The sequence below is a fragment of the Glycine max genome, chromosome 15 (assembly GCF_000004515.6).
Source record: "Glycine max cultivar Williams 82 chromosome 15, Glycine_max_v4.0, whole genome shotgun sequence".
NCBI classification, from domain to species: domain Eukaryota; kingdom Viridiplantae; phylum Streptophyta; class Magnoliopsida; order Fabales; family Fabaceae; genus Glycine; species Glycine max.
The window spans coordinates 36,843,046-36,863,531 of record NC_038251.2 but is presented as its reverse complement, the minus strand read 5'-3'; the positions used below and the strand labels follow the sequence as shown (position 1 = coordinate 36,863,531).

Here is a 20,486-nt window from a genome sequence, read left to right as displayed (position 1 = left end):
AGAACGCAGTGGAATGGAAGAAAGAAAGAACAAGAGCTATTCTTGAGGATTGTTGAAAGCAAGGCCAGCAGGCTTACTGAAGTCTTTCATTCCCTGGTTAGCCAACTGCAAGAATGAAAAGAACCTTGCTTGGCTAGCTGTTTCAACCTTATCTGTCGCCCTCTTCTTTATCAGCCAACCTGGCGACGAGTTTAAATCTAAATCATTCTGTAACCACCTCTTTGTCTTTAGCAGAAATCCATATATTAGCAGAATGCTTCATTGCATTATACTATGTTCAACATAGTCTCTCTTGAACATCACGAAGCTCTTGTAATGCTGCATTTTGGTAATATATGGATTTGTCCACGGCTTCGCTTGAGGATGACAATTGCTAGACCATAACAATGCTACAGGCGATAAGGAACAACATTCTTTTAAATAAACCTGTTGTACATGCGAAAAAAGTGTTAACTCAATCCTACAAAACTCATTGCATAAATATATATAAAAAAAAAAACAGTTCATATCTACAATGTACCTCAACAAAATGATTGTCATACACATGACCGATACAAATTATATAATGCAATGAAGAATTTTCCAGCGGTTGACTTCTAAGAGGAAAGAATGTCGTGCTTTGTTGTCTAGACAAGGATACAACGATTACGTTATACCTTGATACAATGACATGTCCCATGTCCGTTATATCCATCCACTTATTCGTAGTCACCTGAATGAAACAAATATACACGTCAAACTTAATTTCAAAGTTAAGTCTTAAAAATCAAATACATAAATTACATACATTGGTTAACCCATCAACAAGTAGTGACATCCTTAATTCCTCAAATCTCTCCATGCCACCAAAGAGTTTGATATAGTCTTCTGAGTATTTGGCAAGTTCTTTAAGCAGATGGTTGCGGACCACCGACCAAGAGTCTTCACCTATACCTAATAAATCGGCAACCGACCGATATCCACAGTTACCATCAGCTTTGACATCAACAATCTTATCAATGAAGTCGTGCATAAATGGCTGAAACTGGTCCAACATGGACATCATCGTTCTTCGATTCAGTTGCTCAGAGGATGATGCAGTACGCCTCACCGACGAATTGCTATTTTGCATAGATTCAAAGGCATCTACATACTCCCAATAAGATGGATAACGCTTTGTTGACCTTGGGTTTCTGCTTATAGCTTTTTTCAGTGCCCCCTTTGTGTTAACCTTTACTGGAGGAGGACACATCGAATTCTGATCATGGTATGCAATTTCCCAAAGTTTAGTCTTCAGAGTAAACTTGCCACAAACATCAAGTTCTTTGAATCTTTTGGATATTGTTTCTATTTCTGCCTTGATGCTCACTTCGGGCTCAGATAACCCTTAGTCAGAAAAACTTAGTCTCCTCCAAAACATATGGATTGAATCCAGTGGGATGCAACCACCAACATATTTGGATAGCTCACAAGCACAAGGAAGACCAAGCGTGATTCTCACCACACAACCACAACTTGAGGGATTCTTGCTAGCATAGTCAACACGCTCTAATTCAACAACAATTTGATTTAAAGCATACCTTGAAACCATTCCAAGAAGCCTCCTATATACGGTTTTCTTTAACACATGTCCAACGACATGTGTACTTGTTTCAAATGATGTTTTAATCTTTGTGTGCTGCAACGTAATCATGTTGTTCATGGCATCCCACACACTGCATAAGTCTCCAAGGCTATTTTGTAACAATCTTTTTAAAGACGAGTGAGCAGATTCAACCCTACATTTCAAATACACAAATAAAAATAAACATATATAATAATACAATTCCATCAATTCATCAACATTAATAGAAATAGTTAAACAATTTCATACCTGTTTGTTAAACAATTTCATACCTGTTTGTTGTTGTGTTTCCTAAGTGCATCACCTTATTATTCCAAGCGAAATTTTTTTTTTCCTTGTGTGGTATTATCCATGTTTCCTTGACATAATCAACAAACATTGGCCAAGGTGCGCAAGCCATTTTGAACTTCTTCAGGCATTCATCAAACTGTTGTTCTGAAGGACAATCAGTCAGACATCCCCAACAATCCATGACATAATCCCAAGCATTTTTTTGCGAAATTAATGATTTACGTTTGGCCTTCACATTCTTGTTTATGTGAAAGCTGCACAACAAATTTGTACAGTCAGGGAATACAGTCTTCACTGCATTCATCAATGTTTGGTCTCTGTTAGTGGAAATAACTCCAGGGAGGGCATCACGCTTTAAAAAAAGGCCTCAGAAGCGTTGTAAAGCCCAAACCAAATTATTAACGCGTTCACCCTCCACATATGCAAAACCGGTAGAGAATGTCATCCCAGTCGGTGTCACCCAAACAAAATCGAGCAGTGAAAGTTTGTACCGATTTATTTTCTAGGTGTTGTCTATCATGAACCACGTCTTCATCCTTTATTCTGTACCAATGAATATATTGATCACGTTCAAGAAGCTTCATCAGATGTTGCATTTTAAGATCGTTTCCGCTTATGGAAGAACGAAATGCACTTCTTGCATTGTATATCTGTTTAATGGTCATACAACTATTGACATTGTGTTCCTTCAAAGTTAACAAAATGTTTCTTGGCTTCACCATGGACTTCGTTATATCAGCAATAAGTGTTTTTTCAGCTTTAGTCAATCGTCCCGCATATGGATGTCCAACTAATGACTTGACCAATTCATGATTATGCACTCCACAAATCAACTTCACCATCCAGTCTTCTCCTCTAACCATTGGCTTGCAAAGAAGCTTGAAGGGACACCCACATTTCTTAGTCCCAATGTCTCTTCTGATAAATTCAATTTTCCTACACCTATACTCGCTACTCATTTCACAGCCAATTAACACAAACGTAGTCCTTCCTCTACTACCTGTGTTTGTGTCCAACCTTAAAATCACCGTCACAAATCCGTTTTCATGAGCAACGGATCGAGCCCACCGCAAAACATCCTCTCGGCACTCAAACACCTACAAAGCAATCCACATAACTTAAGTTTTCTACCAGTATTCATTTTATTAAATCTATGACAAACATTAACATTATAACTTGAGAAATATTGAATGCATCGAAACAATCAACATGTAGTTCATTCGCACCACATGCTTCTTCATTTTCATAATTCATATCCGCTTGTTCAGACATTATTTCATACATCCATTCATCTTCGTCCATCTAACCAACTCAAATTAATAATTTAAAAAAAATTATTAATATAATTACAAAAACATTAAATATTTAAAAAAATACCAACTTCCGGGTCAAGTTGATCCGGAAGTCACTTATGGATCAACTTAATCCGGAAGAGAACCATATCAACTTCCGGATCAAGTTGATCCGTAACGTTTCCGTACCTTCCCGACAGCAGCACCACCTTCTGCATACCTCAGATGCCGCCGACGACCACCGCAACGCTCAACATCGATACCTTCACCTACACCGCACCTAACCGTTCACAACGAACCCACGGACCGGAGACAATGCCGCACGAAAAACACAAAAGCAAAGAAAAACAGCGAACAAAAATGGAATTGTGTGCATTTCCGGAAAAAAAAAAAACTTTTATAAGGCAAAAAAAAAAAAGCCAGGGGCATTTTTGCCATTTATAAATTTTGCTGGGTGCACCTAGCAACACTCCATTAAAAAACAGCACTCATACCAATCAAGAGACAAATTAGTCACTAAATTAAACAAAGCAGGTCTTCAGCCACAGCTGTTGATATCATGATCAGAAAAAACATATAAGGAAGAAATAAATGGGCTCATCAAATACAGAGTCAAGTTTTCATGAAAGATCTCAAAGTTGTTCCAGAGCAGAAGTATCGCCTTCAGCTTCCTCTCCATTGGCTGATGTTCCTTGTGATTTTGCCATCTCCATAACTTCTCCAGGTGGTGGGTGGTCAAACTTGCAGGTTGCACCAAACTTGCATGTTCCAGTTTTTAAATAATAAGGACAGATAACATCACCCTGTCAAAACATCATACATGGTTTCAAATTTCGATATCACGTTCCTTTGATAGAAATTTTGAGGCTAGTTAAGAGGATGCTACTTAAAGCTAACGTATATGGCCACAAGGGCAAAAAGCGCAAGGGCAAGTAGCTTGGAACGGTCATGCAATTTAATAATCAGCATGTTCTTGAGATTGACTGGATAACCTACTACCACATGCAATGTGCAACAATTCAAGTAACGTGAAATAGATTGAAACAACATCCAAACTTAACCTAATCATATAAACCTATTTTTTGAATCTGCAGACTAATTATTGAAAGAATTTCACAGAAAACTGCATATAAAGCAACAATTTAGAGTAAGCATGTAAAAAAGATTTAACACACCTCTCTTCTTGGTAATCCTGCAGGAGTGAGTTTAACAGTAGCCTGCTTTGACAGTGACAGTGCTGAGCGGTCAATTGGGTGATGGTACTTGCATCTTTCCCCAAATTTACACACGCCAGTTTTCATATAAAACTACATGGTAAACCATTGAATAGAAATGTAAAAGGAAATTAAATATTTTATGCAGAGGTTATGTAGGCATGAGAAGTTCAGCAAATAAAATAGGTTTTCATGAAGTTTTAATAGCTATCTTTCTCTATAAGAATCAAATATTATTAAAACCAAAATGTTTGATACCCATTAATTAGTTACAATCAGTTGTTAGGCAAAATCAGTGGAAGGGTAGGATATTACATGTATAAAGAGAATAAAAGAGAGGAGAGGAAATTGGGGCCTTCAGCTTATTATTAAGATTAATAATAAGAAATAGCTATTGCTCAGTGGTATTTAAGCTTTTTCATTAACCAGAATGCGAGCTTACTAAGAAGCAGCTGCGGTGCAGTGGTGAATTGTAACACTGTCAGCACGTAACTGCAATTTTGTAGCAATTTCTAAAAATAAGTGCATTAGTCCAACTGGTCAAATCATGTCCAGTTTGAAACCAATTCACCAGTTTCAACGCTTACTTTCCACATACCGGCTCTGGATGATTGACGGGAAATGACATATTGACAATGACATGAAAATGGCATTAAAAGCATGTACCTAACAATCAACCTTTTCTTTATCACTCCTTGAAATCTCAATAATTTGTTACTTCCCCGGCTAAGAATTTTCATTTGAGTCCCCAACATTACTTTTATCTCATTCAAACCTACATTATCTCAACAAATACTTTTATTTTATTTCCAGCTAAAAAAACCATGTTATTACACTTTGTGTAATTCTTGATATAACCTATTTCATGGTATTACTATTAAGGATACCCTATCTTATTTAGTTTTTTTAAATTAAACAGATAGATCTTCAATTGAACCCTTAGCCCCCTGCAATTTTTAATTTAACACTAAATGATCCAACATATAAATGTGACAAGTGCAAACCATTCCAAATAAACATATTGGCTGTAGAAATCTAATATGACTTGAACATAAGGCAGCTGTTTGCTTACATCGCATTCAATCTGTCCAGGTCGCTGAGGATAGATAGTTTCTGCAATTCCCACCTGAGACAGGAAAACATGTCACGTGCATTAGCTTTTGACAAATTCATGACATCTAATGGAAATGCAGTTGAGTTAACTTAAGAATGGCTACTTTTCTAAGCCAATTACACACTTCATTCTTATTGTTGATAAATGAGTTGTTTAGAGCAGTCTCAAACTTGTCCTCCTACATTATTGAGGCAAAACAGCAAAGAGGCCTCACCTCTAAAGGACCCAAACAAATAAATTTCTTTGTAAGAGAAACATATATCATATGCAAAAAATGTACTAGATGAGCAGCATCAAAACACTAGGAGTAAGAATTTTAGGAAAACTAGGTACTATGAAGAAAGTGAAGTTAACAACAAACTATGCAGCACAAACAGAAAATGAGACTTGAGGCAAAAGCAATAAAAAGAATAAAAGAAAGACTACGGACATCTATACAAAAATACGCGAGAGAATAAAATCACAATATCTACAAGGATCAAGATATAAAATTAAACAAGAAAAATCATGAGAATCACAAAAGTTGATAGTACACACCCACAAATGACCACATTTAACTAGTTAATATTCATTCAGAATAAAAGATGTGCACTACTACATGACACAAATATTATTCTCATGTAAGAATATAACTAAGAAAAATATTATTTTTGCCATGTTCCAACTTACAACCAATACTTATCCATTCAACTCTATCATGCAACAGCTCTATGTTCCAGGTTTGACTGTATACAAGAGTATATAGGCTATGTCCAAGCCATCTTTATTGCATTTGTGAAATCTATATGTATCTAAACTATACGTCCATTCATTAATCATTGCACGTGCCTTAACTCAATTGTGTCGATTTGGTTGATAACCAGAAACATACAACACATCTAGAAAACATAACCAGAAGCATCCCCTACCTCACAATAATGAGCATCGGGTGTTGGATAACATTAATTGTATTAGGGTATATATGTAAATAACCAGTTATTCAACTGAAATCAGTTAGTGAATCTGTTAGGTTGGTTAGTGTAGGTACTAACTGTTAACTGTTAACAGTTAGTTACAGCTGTACTGAGAGCCTATATAAGCAATGAATAAACATTAGACTCCATTTTTATCTCTTTAAATTCTCTCTCAATTTCTCTCACTCTCATAAACTCTATTATGGTATGATGAGCCCTAGGTTTCTCCATCCAATTCCAATTCCCTTCCGTACCCTGATCCTTTCCAAACTCCATAGCTGAAAAGCTTGATGATTCAAACCACCTTCACTGGAAACAGAAAATTGAGCCTGTGATTAAGTCACACAAGCTTCAGCGATTTGTTGAGAACCCTACGATTCCTCCTTGTTTTCTCTCCGATGAAGATCGTGACGTCAGAAATGTGAATCCAGCTTATGAGGCGTGGGAAGTTCAAGATCAGATGCTACTTACCTGGCTTCAATTGACACTTTTGAAGTCGATTTTATCTTGTGTTCTTGTATCGATCCACTCGTATCAGGTGTGGGATAAGATTCACAAACATTTCTTCACTCAGACAAAAGCTCGTGCTCGTCAACTTTGAACGGACTTGCACACCACTTCTCTGGAAGGCAAAACCCTATGCGAGTTCTTGAGTCAGATCAAGAACATCGCTGATGAGCTCGCCAACATCGGAAGTCCAATTCAGCATGAAGAATATGTTGATGCAATATTGGTAGGACTACCACAAGACTATGCTCCGGTAGTCTCAGTTATCGAGAGCAAGTTTGAGACTCCTACAATTGTGGAGGTCGAAGTGTTGTTACTCGCACATGAGTCGTGATCCAATCGATTTAGCAAGAAAGCATTCTCTCCCTCAATGAATTACACTCAACCGTATGTGAACCCTAATTATTCAAATTCGCATGATGCTGGTGGTTACGCGTGCGAAATGCTGGTCATAGTAGCTACTCTGATCGTGGCGGTGGCCACCATGGTGGTGGTTTCGGTTGAGGTCACGGTGGCCGGTTTGCAAATTTCCAGTGTCAGATCTGTCTCAAATATGACCATACAGCCAATGTCTGTTATTACAGATCTGACACCACCTATCAGCCTCATGAATCTCTGGTGTTGTATGATCCTGCTACACTGCAACCTGTGCAGTATAGTAGCTCAAAGTCTCAGGCTAATTCTAAGTCTAATACTTGGGTTAATCCAGCAAACACGAGTCAGAAACAACCTGCTTCTACTCAAGCTACTTCTAATGCAATGCTAGCTAACTCATGGACAATGCTAATTCAACCTGGATCCCTGACTCGGGAGCTTCATTCCATGTGACTGGAGAACCACAAAATATTCATCAGCTTGGTCACTTTGATGGATGAGATCAGATTTATATTGGTAATGGTGAAGGTTTAAAAATTCTTGGTTCTGGTTCTCCTTCTTTTAAGTCCCCTACTAATCCTAGTTTTCCTCTTTATCTTCATTACTTGTTACATGCTCCCTCAATCACTAAAAATCCATCAAGTGTAAGTAAATTTGCCAAAGATAATGGAGTTTACTCTGAATTCTTTCCTCGCTTTTGCACAGTTAAATCACAGGCAACCAATGAAGTCTTACTTCAAGGCATTGTTGGTAGTGATGATCTCTATTCATTTCCTAATCTCAAGCTTCAAGAGTCTTCTGCTTCTTAGCCTTCATAGAGAGTTCCTGTTTCCTTTACAGCAACAGTTTCTGGTGTCTCAAATCAGTCAATTTCTAGTACTTTGTGGCATGCTAGGTTAGGCCACCCTAATGCTCATGTATTGAGACTTGTCTTGAATCATTGTAAGATAAATCCATCTAATAAAATTCTGGATTTTTGTTCAGCTTGTTGTGTAGGGAAGTCTCATAGACTTCCCTCTTCTATGTCTGAAACTGTTTACTCTACACCTTTGGAATTAATCTTTAGTGATCTTTGGGGACCATCACATATTCCTTCTACAAATGACTATTTGTATTATGTTTCATTTGTTGATGCTTTTTCTAGGTTTACCTGGATCTATCCCTTAAAACTTAAATCTGAAACTTTCACTGTGTTTCAAAATTTTAAATCCCTTGTTGAGCTTCAGTTTAATACTAAAATTAATAGTATTCAAACTGATTGGGGGGGTGAATCCAGACCCTTTACTTCATTTTTTACCATTCATGGTATTACACATAGGCTCATTTGCCCTCATACTCACCATCAAAATGGTGTAGTTGAGAGGAAACACAGACACATAACTGAATAGGCCTTAACTGTGCTTCACCATGCTTCTCTTCCTTAAAGTTTTGGGACTTTGCTTTTAACACTGCTGTGTACTTAATCAACAGGCTGCCTACAGCCTCCCTGAACTTTGATGTCCCTTGTACTGTCCCATATAAACAATCCCCTGATTATAATTTTCTAAAAACCTTTGGGTGTGCTTGCTTTCCATTTTTACGGCCTTATCAAAATCACAAATTAGACTTCAGATCTCAAGAGTGTGTTTTCTTGGGATACTCTAATTCTCACAAAGGCTATCAATGTTTGTCCCCCTCAGGTTGCATTTTCATTTCAAAGGATGTAGTTTTTAATGAGAATAGGTTTCCCTATTCTGAACTATTTCCTCAGTCCTCAAATTTCATGTCCTCTGCTCCTCGGTATTTTAGTTTTATCCCTATCTTCCCCACTTTAGTTCAAACACCACCTAATGCACCTATTCCAAACACTGTTTCTGACCCAATTCCCACTCCCTATACTGACCCACCCTCTGATCCACCCTCAAACACTGCTTCTGAACCTAGTTCTGTTGCTTCTCCTGTTAACTCTTCTGCATTTTCTGATCATAGTAATCAACAATCTGTTGAATCAGAAAATCTGTCTCAGCAACAACTATAAGTTGTCTCTGATCCTATGTCTAACCAATTTAATAACAGCTTCTAAGCATTCGCCTATTCTCCATCAGTCTGATCCTCTTACTCAGTCTAATAATTCTTCTTCTTCTTCTGAACATCAGTCACCCCCTAGACCTCCTAATGTGCACCCTATGCAAACAAGATCCAAATCTGGTTTTCATAACCCAAGAATTCACCCTTCATTGTTTTTGACTCATTGTGAGCCTAGAGGTGTCAAACAAGCAATGGCTGATCCTAATTGGTTGTCTGCTATGCATCAGGAATACAATGCTTTGATAAATAATCATACTTGGGATCTTGTTCCCTTACCCCCTAACAGGAAAGCAGTTGGTTGCAAGTGGATATTTCAAGTGAAGGAAAATGCAGATGGGACAATTAATAAATACAAGGTTTGGTTGGTAGCTAAGGGGTTTCCTCAAGTACACATGGCTTTGATTTTCATGAAACTTTTTCCACTGTTGTTAAACCTATCACAATCAAAATCATAATCACTCTTGCTTTAACCAATGGCTGGGATTTATTCCACTTGGATGTTAATAATGCCCTTCTCAATGGCATTCTTGAGGAAACAGTGTACATGGTTCAGTCACCAGTGTACCCAGCTTGATTATTTTCTAGGTATTGAAATTAAATATCTACTTGACAAGACTGTGCCTATGACTCAAAGCAAGTACATAAGGGATCTACACCACAAACAAAAATGGCTGAAGGCCAACCTATATCATCTCCAATGACTTCAACCTGTAAACTTTCAAAATCTGATTCTGACCTATTTCCGGATCCTACACTCTATAGATCAGTCGTTGGAACATTACAATATACTACTCTTGCAAGACCAGAAATTAGCTATGCTGTCAACAAGGTGTGCCAATTCATGTCCAAGCCTTTGGACACTCATTGGGTTGCTCTCCAATATCTTAAGAGAACTATCTCTTATGATTTTCATATGAAACCAGCTTTTGTGGGTAAACCATTGTCTGTTACAGCCATGTGTGATGCTGATTGGACCTCTGATGTAGGTGACAGAAGGTTAACTTCTTGCTAATGCAATTTTCCTTAGTCCCAATCTTATATCTTGGTGGTCCCACAAGCAACAAGTCACTACAAGATCTAGTACTGAGGCTGAGTACAGAAGTTTGGCACAGTCCTAAACTCACCTGGGTTCAAGCTCTATTGAAGGAATTGGATGTCCCTTTTTCTGCTCCAATTCTGCTCTATGATAATCAAAGTGCTGTTGCTATAGCACATAATCCTGTCTTCCACACTCAGACTAAGCATATAAAATTGATGTTTACTTTGTTCGTGAGCAAGTGCTGTCCAAGCAACTAGCTGTGTATCACATTCCTGCTCTAGAACAATGGGCAGATGTACTGACCAAGCCGCTTTCTCCTAATCACTTTGAGTTTCATAGGGGCAAACTCAATGTGAAAGATTTCACTTGTAGAAATCCTCTGTTAGGTTACCGATTACGCAAGTGTATGAAGGAAGGACTCATGGCAAGTATAAGAGGAAGTCAGAGCAGCAGCCAGAGCAGCCAGAACCTGGATTAGGTAGCTGACTAAGATCAGTTACAGTTAGTAGTTAGCTTTGTAATTGTTAGTAGTTAGCCTTGTAACTGTTCAAGTTAGTTAAAGGCAGTTAGTTAGTTAGCCTTGTAACCATTCAAGTCAGTTAAAGGAAGTTAGTTAGTTGGCAGTCAGCTATAAATAGAGTTGGACTGCCTAGAATTAGGGGCAGGAATAATCACTGTGGTTGGTTAGGGAGGCTAGGCTCCAATCCCTAGTGGTGCAATTGTACTGCAAGAGTAATAAAACAAGAGATTGGTCTGGTACCATCACTGGTATCAGAGCAAAATTTTGATCCTGAGACGTGAAGCTATTCATGGTTTCAACGCGAGGAAACATGGATGCATGTGTGGAATTTCTGGAATGAGGGTTCGAAGGCATGATCAACACACATGAGGACGTCGCAAGTTTGAAGCGATTGTTTGAAGAGGAAGGCATCAAGCAAGCGGAGCTGAAGGCGCAAATGGCGGAGCTAATGGCAGCGGTGCGGATCTTGTCGAGTACCGATCGGGGAAGCAGCAATCGTGACCATGCAGAACAGCAAAACTGCAATCGAGAGGTAAAGTGGCAGAAAGCGGCAATCGCGATCGAGAGGCAAAAGCGGCAATCATTTTATCCCCATTAGTCACCCCTTCGCTGCAAAGGATATAGCTGATCTATTTATCAAGGAGGTTGTGAAATTACATGGGTTTCCAAACACCATTATTTCAGATCGGGATAAGATTTTTCTGAGTCAATTTTGGAGGGAATTATTCAAATCTGCTGGAACTAAATTGAAATTTAGTTCCGCATATCACCCTCAGACAGATAACCAGACTGAGGTGGTCAATAGAGGAGTGGAAACATACTTAAGGTGTGTTACAGGAGAAAAACCAAAGCATTGGCCTTCCTGCTTAAGTTGGGCAGAATTTTGGTTTAACTCTAATTATAATAGTTCCTCTAAGCTCACTCCTTTCAGGGCTCTCTATGGCAGAGACCCACCTCAATTGCTTAAAGGCACAACTGTTCCTTCAGCAGTAGAGGAGGTCAACAGGCTGACACAAGATAGGGACTCTTTGTTGGACCAACTACGAACTAATCTGCTTAAGGCTCAGGACCAGATGCGAGCATATGCCAATAAGCATGTTAACTTGGCTGTGAATGATTGGGTTTACCTGAAATTACAACCATATCGTTTGAAATCTTTGGCTAAGAAGTTGAATGAGAAATTAAGCCCTCGATTTTATGGGCCATATCAGATTTCTAAGGTCATTGGTAAAGTACCATACCAGCTCAACTTACCACCCGAGAGTAAAGTTCATCCGGTCTTTCATGTGTCTCTATTAAAGAAAGTCGTGGCTCATGCAGTGAAACCCCAACCCTTGACTCCAATGCTGACTATTGAGTTAGAGCTAAGGGTAGAGCCTCTAGCTGTCAAGGCTGTCAGAAACCACCCTGCAGGCACAGCTGAAGTGCTCATCCAATGGAAAGATTTACCTGACTTTGAAGCTACATGGGAATCGGTTGATGTTATGAAGCAGCAATTTCCTGCATTTCACCTTGAGGACAAGGTGGCTCTCTTGGGGGGAGTATTGTTAGGTTACCGATTACGCAAGTGTATGAAGGAAGGACACGTGGCAAGTATAAAAGGAAGTCAGAGCAGCAGCCAGAACCTGGATTAGGTAGCTGACTAAGATCAGTTACAGTTTGTAGTTAGCTTTGTAACTGTTGGTAGTTAGCCTTATAACTGTTCAAGTTAGTTAAAGGCAGTTAGTTAGTTAGCCTTGTAACCGTTCAAGTCAGTTAAAGGCAATTAGTTAGTTAGCAGTCAGCTATAAATAGAGTTGGACTGCCTAGAATTAGGGGGCGGAATAATCACTGTGGTTGGTTAGGGAGGCTAGGCTCCAATCCCTAGTGGTGCAATTGTACTGCAACAAGAGTAATAAAACAAGAGATTGGCCTGGTACCATCATCCTCCCCCTTGAGTTTGAGGGGGGATTAGGTATATATATAAATAACCAGTTATTCAACTGGAATCAGTTAGTGAATCTGTTAGGTTGGTTAGTGTAGGTACTAACTGTTAACAGTTAGGTACAGCTGTACTGAGAGCCTATATAAGCTCAATTTGTAACCCTTTCTCATTTGTGCAATGAATTAACATTAGACTCCATTTTTATCTCTCTAAATTCTCTCTAAATTTCTCTCACTCTCAGAAACTCTATTAATTTGCAATTTGCATCAGTCAATTTTCTATGAGAATAAGTACAGTAACAACTTCCACATTACCATTGGATTTGACAGCCTTGGTTCAAAAGCTTGATAAGCAGAAACAGCTGGATTAAGAAGTCCAATATTCAGATTAGCAGCCGAGGATGGCAAAATAGAGGCACCTAATCCAGCAATGGGTGGATTAATTGCTGCATCAAAGAATGATAAAGTGACATAATTGTTTAGGAAACAGGAAAATGTATGAACAGTCAATATCAATATATTATACATACCATTCCTGTCAGGATGATTGTAGCGGCAACTGACACCATACTTGCAACTGATTCATATGAATGAAAAAAATTAAGGATATTCAATCCAAAGAATATGTGTTTAGATTAGCTTATTTTGGAGAAACAATTTTTTTTTTGCAGTTTCCTAAGAGAGCTATGGTAAAACATACAAAAAATTGACTATTTCTCTATAATTATGAAACCAATTGAACATAAATCAATACTTACCTCCCAGTTTTCATGTAGAATGGACAATCAACTTCCCCCTGTCAGAAGAGAATTTACAGTAAGAACCCAGGCTTTAAAGAAATGAAGGCAATAAATTAGCATAGGAAAAAGTTGTCATCAGCTAGAAATTTATGGATATCTTCTTATAATACAAGTTATATTTTTATATAGCATCAAAGTAAAAAAATAAAGGCAACTTTAGTTATGTTATGCTGACCAATCCATTCACACAAGTTGAATATCATAATTTCTGCTACAATTATTAATTAGGGTCAGCAGTTCAAAGCAGCATACATCCAGCCAATAATGGAATGAAATGAAAAACTCAAAAGAACATGATACTAGATGAATTGGTCTGTCTTTCCTTCTATCAATTCAGATCAGACACCAAAGAATTTAACAGAGAATCAATACCAGTCTTACTGGAAGCCCTTTGCTATTTTGCAACGACGGAGATATAAGAGATTTAATTGGCTGTGTATCTCCTGTAGCTCCACCCATCATAGAATTTGTTTGTGTCTGTGCAACATTTTGACTCAAGTCGTCAGACAACTGAATCTGGATATCCTTGGGGTGATGGAATTTACAAGCAGTGCCATATCTACATTTTCCAGTTTTCATGTAGAACTGCATAAATATAAAAATGAAGTAAGAAATAGATAAATAAAGTCTCATGTCAATACAAAATGTAAATAACTAACCGCGCAAGGGGGCTCAGATGGCCTCTCAGGTAAGCCAGAAGAAACATCAGCATTTTCAGAGGAAACCTTGGGATGATTAAATTTGCACTTTGAACCAAACTTGCATCTTTGAGTTTTCAGAAAGTACTGCAATGTATTGGATAGAAAATGAATTAAAAAATGTCCAAATAATATGAAAGAAAAAAAAAAGGAGCAAAAATTTTGCATATTCTACTCACTGGACAATCCGGTTCCCCTGGTCTCTCAGGAGGAGTTTCACTTGTAACAACATTTGGAACCTAAGTCAAGTTTGAATAAACCATGTGCATCAAAACAAATTAGTAACCCTGTTTTATGTTTAAGAACCAAAAGTGCTAGACTATAATATTTCACCTTTTGAGATCAAAACCCATTGCCAGCGGAGACAAAATAGAGAAGATGAGAATGGTAAGAAACACAATATTTAATTTACTACATGAAATAACCAGAACAAGAGTGATCTTAGCATACAAAATAGACAGCCCATGTAGTTTTAAAAACACAACTTTCACACGCCTACCCTAAATTCAAGGGGTACTAACTAGATATTACTAGAACAAAATTGATTGACAGCATAGTAAAAGATCATTCTGATACAGTTACACAGTTGAGTACATAGATTAATGCATAGACAGATGTATATTAAGTTTCCAAATTTCAAATAAGTGAAATAGTATCACCACAGCCCCCAAATCAGAAGCCCAGACACCAATTGATAATACTCAGAAATCAGAATATGTTTCAATGGATTATCAGCTCAGATCAAGGTAGATACAGAATTCCCAATATCACTTATTACAATCTGACAGAACAAGGATATAAAAAGTAATGTTGAGAATCAGGAATTTAATGTATAATGATATGATAGGATATGATATCTGATTTAGAGGGAACTGAATATCCTCTAAATTAAGTGTAATCAATACTACCTGTCTATATTATCAAGCTCCATAGGGTCTCTTAGACACACAGTTTTCAATCTATTTCTCCAAATATCCCTCAGTTTCTCTCATTTTTACAAGTAAAATAAAGATGGTTTTGTAGGTTTTGATGGTTGTTTGTTAGATTCAGAAACAGAGTCAAAAGGAAGGGCAAAATGATCATTTTTTCAAAGATTTCAGGCATTCATTCACCCAGTCTAGCAACTAGCTCGCCTGGGCTAATCAGATTTCTTCAGCCATAAGCAGCACACTCGCCTAGGTGAGTCTGTGTCTTCATCACTAAGTAACAATTTGCCTAGGTGAATTGGCCTGCACCTCTTGGCTCTTTTCTATAAATAGTCATGTCTTTGAAGTTGAAAGGGACATCCAGAAGCAGAGAGAAAACGTGAGAAGCTTAGGAAGTGAAGAAGAAAGTGGAAAGTGGAGCCCGGGCCTTGCAGAGTTGTGACTGTGAATCGCATCCTTCGCCATTTCTCACGTTAATCTTGTGCTCTACGCAATGATCAATTAGTTTTTCTTACGGATTGGATGTAATCTTTGTACCCTTATGTATCTCTTTTGATATTATATATGTATAAGTCTTTTCCACTCATTATTGGTGGTGATTTCATTTTGTTCGTAATGTTTCATTCTATTTGATTACTAGTTTCATGAAATTAGATTTTAAGTTTGACTAGAAAGTACTTTTAGAAGTTGAACTGAATCATTTTACTCTTTTCGTTACGTTGCTAGGAATAAAACATTAACGTTTTGATTGCAAATAGCACAAGATTATGATTGTAATGCTGGAATATTTACTTCATATGCGAGGAATCAATATTCGATAAATATTCTAAGGATTCTCGAGTGGGAGGAATCGATTCGGGTAATTTAATGTGTGCATCAATAACGTTAGAAAATGATTCATATATGTTAATCTTATTAGGATACTGAGGGTATGAACGATGAAATTCAATCCTACGTTTTTCTTGAATTAATTAAATTCGTTATTATTGTTTCCATAATTTTACATATTTCCGACGCACTAAATTCCGTTATTTTCGTAATTTTCATTATTTCCGCTATTCCATTACTTTAGTTATCTTTCGTTGATTAGACAAACTCATGATATTTCGATTAAATTTGCACATAATTATTAAACTCATAACCTTTATCCGAAAGAATTGAATAACTCAAGTCCATGTGGAGACGATCTCTTTTTATAGATCTATAACCTGTGACGACATTGGTACGCTTGCCAGTAGTCTAACAGAACACCATTGATCCATTGTATGTGGCTTCTGATCATTGACTGTGCTACCCAGAAACAACATGCGGCACTCGCCACGAAGTTCACCTCTCCATTCTCTTCTTCTCGTTCCTCGACCAACATCGCCCTCAACTGGTGGTTGGGACATTGGTGGCGATTGGTGTGGAAAGGACCTCCACACTTGTAACACAAACCCTTTCTCTTCCGTTCGGTCAGCTAGGTGTATGAAAGAGGACGCACACCATATTCCTAGATCGCCGTTGGATGGATCTACGTTGGGTTCGGGTTTAAACCCATTTCTTGCATTTATATCCCTATTGGAAGGGGTCATACCATATTCAGACCTAGATTGCCGAGCAAGCCATACAAATTATTGAGATGAGATGGGCCGACCCGGTTTGCCTAACCCAATCCATTGCCTCCACACTCTGTTGGTGTCCGAATCCCAGCCCAACTTCCCTCCAACTCTACTTCTCTCACCAAATTCATTCTGAGAGTGTGATGTCACTTGATACCTTCCTTCAATCCATGCACAAAACAACCAAAGAACCCTCCATTCATTCAGAACTGAGCCAAATTCACCTTCACATCTGAATGAGTCCCCTGGACCTAGAAATATACCTTTGTGCGTACAATCAACCCAACATCCATTCACACCTAAGCCAAATTCACCTTCACATCTGAATGAGTCCCCTGGACCTAGAAATATAACTCCACGCGTACAATCAAACAAGCAGGGTCGTCTCTGTCAAACATCGGCAACTCCACTTTTTTCACCGATTGTCAGAATTCCACTAGAGTGTTCCCATGTAACCCCGTTAAAAAACTGCTGGCTGACATCATTCTACTCTCCACAGTTTCTGGACAACATCTCAACCAGCTTCTCATGGCTCAAGTCAGCCTTGAGCTGCATAGCTTGCATAGAGGTTTTGAGGCCTGCGACCTCATCTCAAGTGCTATGACCTTGGCTTCCATCTTCTTTAGTGGCATCTGCTGATCCCGTCACCACTGCACACATCACCTTCTATTTTACTGCCCTCTGTCCATAACAGAATTCACAAATCAAGAACGTGATCCCTCTCTCTCCTAACCATTCCCTATATATTTCCAAATCCCTTTCTCACACGTTTGGCAATTTTGCTACAGCCTTTGCCACCTCACCCTTACTATTCTCACCCCTCTCTCTCCTCACATACACTCTCCAAACTTTGGGCCTCCCTTCTAAGTCCAAACTCTTATCCCTGGCCATATCAATTAAGGTATTGCAATTAGCCATTAATCTTTAATATTATTAGTTTGTATATTGTAATAGAAGAACTGTAGTACTAGAATATTGTGCTAGTATTATAATTTATAATTTTATTCTATTATAATTAATAAATATTTCTATACAGTTTTGCACGCTGATATATATAGAAATCAAGGGTTTTTACTACAAATGTAACTAATATAAACATTGAAATATAAAAATAAAAAATTGGATAAACTGGTATATAATACACCACTATATATTCATATATGATTATCTCTAAAACTTTCTATTAAATATAGATTTGTAAGAATAAATGTCCCTTTATACAATTACCAATAGTAAATGTACTATACAATACATATAAGTTTCATAGGCATAAAAAATAATAATAGTGATAATAATAGCAAGCAGTCACCTCTTTCCAATCCGGGATTCCACCCTCTGGAACCCAAACAGGATGGTCAAATTTGCAGCTATCTCCAAACTTACAGGTTCTTGTGAGCATATAGTGGGCACAATCCTTCTCGCCTGGCCTCTGTGGATATATAGTCATATTGGAAGCACTTTCATATCTAGGGCGCTTGGCCAGTGGGTTTGTAGAATACCAAGCTTCACTTTGCCCAATTGTACCCAAAATGGTTGGATGGTAGAGAGCTATAGTACATAATAGACAAGTATATACAAGAAAACCAAAGCAAATGTATAGTGTTACTTTATAAGTTTGACTAAGAAAATAATTTTTAACAAAAAACATACGTTAGTAAATATAAAGAATATACTTTATATAAAAAACCAGATGACTAATAAATTTCACTGAGTTTGTACAAAAGCTATAAGTATACATTTATTGAAATTATATCAAAATAACGTAAAAATATATATCAACCACATAACATGACATATTCTATTAAATACGTACAGGAGTAACACCATTTGAAGCCAAAAAAGGTCAACCTTGCTTGTCAGTAAGTTACAAGTCACACTCCCAAACAAAAAGCCAACCCTAGCACAATTTTTTTTCTCTCTTTAGCTACTATTATCAATGTTGTTCATATCAGATAGCATGCCTTCAATCATCACATCACCTATCCTACGCATATATCCTTCTCATTCACTACACCAGCCACCAATCATCAAATGTGATTCCGAAAACATAAATCCATAACTAAGCCTGTGCCGGCCCCCAGAGTCATTCAACCGGTATACTCTGGTGGCAAAAACACTATTAAGCACTAACATATTAAAGAGAGTAAAATGTTACCAACAAAATAACCAATAGGCACTGCACAGGGCACACCAATGTTATGATGTGCATCAAATCCTCATTACTACCAAACATACCCTCTCATACATAAACATCAATTACTCAGCTAATCTCGTTAGAAAACTGAACACCACAAACATGTACTTCGAGAATTACATGCACCACATAGAATTATACAAAGCAGACACAATAAGTGAAATCTTGGTTACTTCATTTTTAATTTAAGTAAATAAAAAATAAATAACCTAAACTCAATTGTTTAGTCCCTGATTGGTTCAACTTCATTTGCGTAAACAAGACCAATTATTATTATTATTTCTTAAAAACAACGCACTTATAACCTAAATTCATAGATAACTCATAATAAGGGGAATCAGGGAAATCTTGGTCACTTCATTTTTTAATTTAAGCAAACAACAACAAATAACCCAAACGAAATAACCTAAAAGGGAGGAAAATGTTAAAAGGAACTGACCCTCGGAAGAGCGTTTGAGGTCGAGGGCGGAGGGCGCGGCGGCGGCGGCAGGGGGCCAGGTGGAGAGGAAATTCGCGGCGGCGGCGGCGGCGGAGGAGGAGGCGATTCGGGAGGTGACGCCAGGCGGGGCAATATCGGCGGCTTCGACGGCAGAGAGGGCCGAGGAGGGGAAGCGGAGGGCGGCGGCGGAGGAGGCGTCGGTGCGATGGTGGTGGAGATGGTGGGAGAGGAACATGGTGTCGGCGGGGGGGTCACGGAAGGATCTGTAGTTGGTGGAAGGGCTGTAAGAGGCGGCGTAGATGTGGTTTTCCATTTTAAAGGAAAAAACACAAACGAGAAAACGATGTTACACTCACTCACTCACTCACTCACTCAGTTACTCAGGCATGCACTCACGAGAATAATGTTTGCTTCTTTTCTTGCTTTCAATGCCTTTTTTTCTTCGTGCTAATCGCGCTGTCAAAGTGATTGAGAAGAAGTGTGAGATCGCAATTTTGCAATGCCATCATTAGCGGGTTTTTATTTAACTAGCAAGTAGTAACTGCCCCTTTTCACTTTTCTTTACTTTTGCTTCTTTTTTTTTCTTCAGTTACGTTACATCGTGTCAAAACGCAGAGACAGTATTATTAAATAGTAGTAGAATTTAATTAGACTTCTCTTGGGAGATATATCTAAATATATTGTCATTCTTAATAAATATTTTAATTTTTATTATAATTGTTTGAAGAGTTTTTGTATACAACTTCATTAAATATTGGACTAGAACTTTGTCAATTGTCATTCACGTGTTTGGAACCGACTAAAAAACGTGAATCCAACATCCTCTTCCCATGACAGATATTAAAATATCCAAAAGTTATGAATATTAGCTTTTACTTAAGACGTGTTAAAATTATAAAAATGTGAAACCAGATAAAAATCACATTTCAT

At 37.9% G+C, this 20,486-nt stretch overlaps 2 protein-coding genes across 2 annotated transcripts; both read right to left on the bottom strand.

The window, feature by feature from the left end:
* Positions 1-213: 213 nt before the first annotated feature.
* On the bottom strand, positions 214-1,725 carry LOC121173568 (uncharacterized). Its single transcript, XM_041009653.1, has 3 exons — positions 788-1,725; positions 521-712; positions 214-426 (listed from the first exon to the last, which is right to left on the bottom strand). Exons 1-3 carry the CDS (start codon positions 1,229-1,231, stop codon positions 259-261), a joined length of 804 nt encoding a protein of 267 aa, XP_040865587.1. The 5' UTR covers positions 1,232-1,725; the 3' UTR covers positions 214-258.
* Positions 1,726-3,623: 1,898 nt separating this feature from the next.
* On the bottom strand, positions 3,624-20,081 carry LOC100793976 (zinc finger CCCH domain-containing protein 37). The gene is made up of 11 exons (XM_003545681.5): positions 19,557-20,081; positions 18,233-18,471; positions 14,576-14,635; positions 14,358-14,483; positions 14,071-14,283; positions 13,657-13,694; positions 13,429-13,475; positions 13,214-13,344; positions 5,473-5,526; positions 4,362-4,493; positions 3,624-3,989 (listed from the first exon to the last, which is right to left on the bottom strand). The coding sequence occupies exons 1-11, from the start codon at positions 19,867-19,869 to the stop codon at positions 3,819-3,821; spliced, it is 1,524 nt and encodes a 507-aa protein (XP_003545729.1). The 5' UTR covers positions 19,870-20,081; the 3' UTR covers positions 3,624-3,818.
* Between the last annotated feature and the right edge of the window lie 405 nt (positions 20,082-20,486).

Excerpts from the sequence above, each read along its gene's own strand:
- LOC121173568 (XM_041009653.1), bottom strand. The coding sequence starts at position 1,231 with ATGTGTCCTCCTCCAGTAAAGGTTAACACAAAGGGGGCACTGAAAAAA. Across the intron at positions 713-787 it reads TTGTTGATGGGTTAACCAAT|GTGACTACGAATAAGTGGAT; the intron begins GTATGTAATTTA and ends TGTTTCATTCAG. Across the intron at positions 427-520 it reads ATGACAATCATTTTGTTGAG|GTTTATTTAAAAGAATGTTG; the intron begins GTACATTGTAGA and ends CATGTACAACAG.
- LOC100793976 (XM_003545681.5), bottom strand. The coding sequence starts at position 19,869 with ATGGAAAACCACATCTACGCCGCCTCTTACAGCCCTTCCACCAACTAC. Across the intron at positions 14,484-14,575 it reads CAGGGGAACCGGATTGTCCA|TACTTTCTGAAAACTCAAAG; the intron begins GTGAGTAGAATA and ends AATACATTGCAG. Across the intron at positions 4,494-5,472 it reads CTGGACAGATTGAATGCGAT|TTTTATATGAAAACTGGCGT; the intron begins GTAAGCAAACAG and ends TTTACCATGTAG.